Below are 3,399 nucleotides of genomic sequence, written 5' to 3'. Positions count from 1 at the left end.
TTAAAAATAATTCAATAAATAAATCTAGCTCAATGTATTGACTTATTGACTTAAATGTATATATTTAAGAAACAATTTAAATAAATCTCTGTAAAAAAATATTTAAACATAATAAATATTCAAATATACATTCACAATATATATGTATTCATACATATATAAATCCAAGTAGCAAAAAAAAATATCGATAAAAAGTATATGCAGAAGCCCATATATACATAGCTGTATAAATTCATCTATTCAGCTGCGGTTCTAGAAATAGTAGCGTGACGAAGCACTAAATATTGTGCAAACAAAGTTTGCATAAAAATAAAATTCTTTAATTCTCAATGAACAAATCGTTCACAAAATATTCAAGAAGAGTCCCACTACTATATACATATATACTATATGTAGTATATACTATATATAGTATATACTATATATTTACTGCTACTCTTTATAAAATTATGAATGAAAAGCGTTCAAGAAGAAGAATGAGTTCATATGAAATTTCGGATATATATAATATGTACATATATCGCATTCGTTTAGTGTCTGGAATTGCAATATGCATAATACTATAATAATTCCCAGATCGTTTCGGTCTAATGAGTACGATATTTGTGAAAATTATAAACAAAAGATGACAAGCCCATTGTTGTGTGTGTGTATGTGTGTGTAAATCTATAAAGAATTCGTGACAGAATTTCATTACCTATATTACTTAGCTACTATATTATAGATACATATACATATGTATTGTATATAGGTACATGTCTGTGGCTACTGAAGTCGGAAGTCGGGAAAAACATTTGTAAAACACTTTCATAGAAATGTGCTGATAAAGACCTGGCTAAAAGGCTCGTCATATTCATGCGCTGACAGCTCATCAAAAATGTGAACTTGATGCATGGGCATATGCCTGTGAGTGTGTGTGTGTGTGTGTGGGTGTATGTATTTGTAGCAAATTAATAATTACTTATGTATATGAAAGCACATTTATCTGGGTTTTTTACTTGGCATACGAACTTGCCCACTTGCCCACAATTTTTTCCAACTCTTACTTTCTCTCTCCTTCACATACACACACTCTCTCTCTCTCTCTCCCTCTCTCTGTCGCTGTCAGCTCCTGTTTTGCCTTCTAGACGTTGCGTTGAATATGTTTGTCATGCGACGACGATTTAATACAATTAATATGCTAACTGTACTTCTCGCCGCATACAGTTACAACAAAGGCGCGACGGCGACGCCACACACACACACACATACACATACACAGCGAGAGACACGCTTGGCAACAGGCGCAAGGTGGCCGCCCCGCCCACGCCCACTTTTCAGATGCAGCCGCTCAACCTGGCAACAAATACCACAAAAAAATGTACGAATGAGGCGATGTCAACAAAAATACCAAAACAAAAAAAAATGCTTCTATAGCGAGCGAACGTCGACGGTCGACGAGCGAGAACGATGAGAGAGACGAACGCTGAGCAGCGGCGTCGACTGCGACCGCGACCGCGACTGCGAGAGCGAGAGCGAGGCATATAAAAGAGCCTGCATTGCGCTCACGCCAGCCAGTTTCAAATCAAGCAAAGTAGTGAGCGGACGCCGAGTCAAGCAGAGCAGCAGCAGCGAAGCAAAACAAAGTGAACGAACCGTCAAACACACAGACACACACATACAAAGATACATTATATTGACTTGTGCGTAAATGCGAACAACATCAACAACAACAACAACAAAGCATTTGTGTAGTTAATTTATTCATTGTGTGCCTCGCGTGTATCTGCAAAGAGAAAGTCTTGAGTCAGACGCAGAAAAGAAAGATATTTATTAATTACGAACAATTGTGCAATTGGGGAAACAAAGAACACACAAAGTTTTCCTTGAAAACCACACAACAACAACTAGAAGCGTAGCAACAACAACAACAGCTGCAAAATGGCTGTGGCCTTCTACATACCGGATCAGAAGGAAATGCTGCGCAAGGCGCGCGAACAGGAGAAACAGCTGTTGCGTCTACGTCAATGGCAAATGGCAACAGTTGTATTGAACACGATACGCCAGCTAATGGACTCCACGGCCAGTGAGTGTGTGCAGCGAGCGGGACGCAAGTGTGGCAAGTGGCGCAAACCATCGCAATGAAAAGCGCAGAGCTGAGTAAACAACAACAACAAGAACAACAACAGTTACTACTACTTCTACTACAACAACAACAAGTCTGTCAAGAGCCAAATCCGTGGACTATATTAGTCTTAACTGATGGGCTTAAACGCCGACGGCATCAACAACAACACCAACAGCAGCAGCAGCAGCAACAACAACAACATTTTGATCCCCCCGAAATTCTTCCTGCTTCTAAGTTTACTCATCAAAGCGATTGTGATAATGGTTTTGTTTCTACACACCAACAACAACAACAACAAAAACTATATATATTTAAATATATGTATGTCAAGCGAAACAAGTTTTCGAGTTAGCAATATTTGATTTAATTGTAACAACAACAAAAATATATGTCTTTTAGTTTGTAAGCGTCCTGCTAAACGATTTTGTAAAAACTGACGAAGCGGAAGTTTTTTTACGAAAGTCCGCATAATATTTATAAGGTTTGCCTAAGAAAATTGTATCAATTTTTTTAACAAGCCAGAAACGAAAAAAAAAGAAAGCGAAATAAAAAAAAAAAGAAAAAAAAATGTTAAATGATTTTTTATTTATTTATTGTCTACAAATTTTCAGCGGGTGACAAGAAAAATGAAATTTTTGTCTATATTTTCGACAGAAAAAAAAATCAGAATATTGATCCAGAAAATATATACTTATTTTCCCAGATATTTGGCAGTAAATAATAAATTTGCAATATACAAAAATAATAATAATTACAATAAATAAAATTAAATTTTCAAATAAGTAACAGAAGCAATTTCTTTGCATTTTTTTTTTAATTTTTTACCATTAATATAAAATATTTTTATTTATATAATGTCTACCAGATATTAAAGATATACTTATTTATTTAGTCTCCATATTTTTGGCAAAACCATTAATTTATCAATATCGGAAATATATAAATCAGACGTAAACGGAAGTAAAATAAATTCAAAAGAGACAAATCGCATATATATAGCTGGATATATATCTATAGCTACATATATCTATATCTATACACTTCATGAATGCATATAATGTATAAAACTGTTTCAGATTTTACGGAAGACTCGTCTGATCCGTTCAGATCTTCTAGAATCTGCTTTTAATCTTTTAGAACAAAGGAAATATCTCTTGGTTCGTCAACTGCCGACGGCTTTTAATCAAATTGAATTTTATTGCCACCGACGGCTTTTAAGTTGACTGAAACATGTTTGCATTTACATTATTTTTGAATAAATATACTATTTATAGTGTAAAAAAATATAATAA

General features: G+C 34.7%; 1 protein-coding gene across 1 annotated transcript; it reads left to right on the top strand.

Moving 5' to 3' along the window:
- Positions 1–1,542: 1,542 nt before the first annotated feature.
- rpr (reaper) lies at positions 1,543–2,624 on the top strand. Its single transcript, XM_018102782.3, has one exon. It carries the CDS (start codon positions 1,921–1,923, stop codon positions 2,122–2,124), a length of 204 nt encoding a protein of 67 aa, XP_017958271.1. The 5' UTR covers positions 1,543–1,920; the 3' UTR covers positions 2,125–2,624.
- The last annotated feature ends 775 nt before the right edge of the window (positions 2,625–3,399 follow it).

Source organism: Drosophila navojoa, chromosome 4, assembly GCF_054131105.1.
Source record: "Drosophila navojoa isolate 15081-1374.11 chromosome 4, UAZ_NAV_1.0, whole genome shotgun sequence".
In the NCBI taxonomy this organism is placed as follows: Eukaryota; Metazoa; Arthropoda; class Insecta; order Diptera; family Drosophilidae; genus Drosophila; species Drosophila navojoa.
The sequence above is the reverse complement of the archived record's forward strand: the minus strand, read 5'-3'. Positions and strand labels throughout refer to the sequence as shown.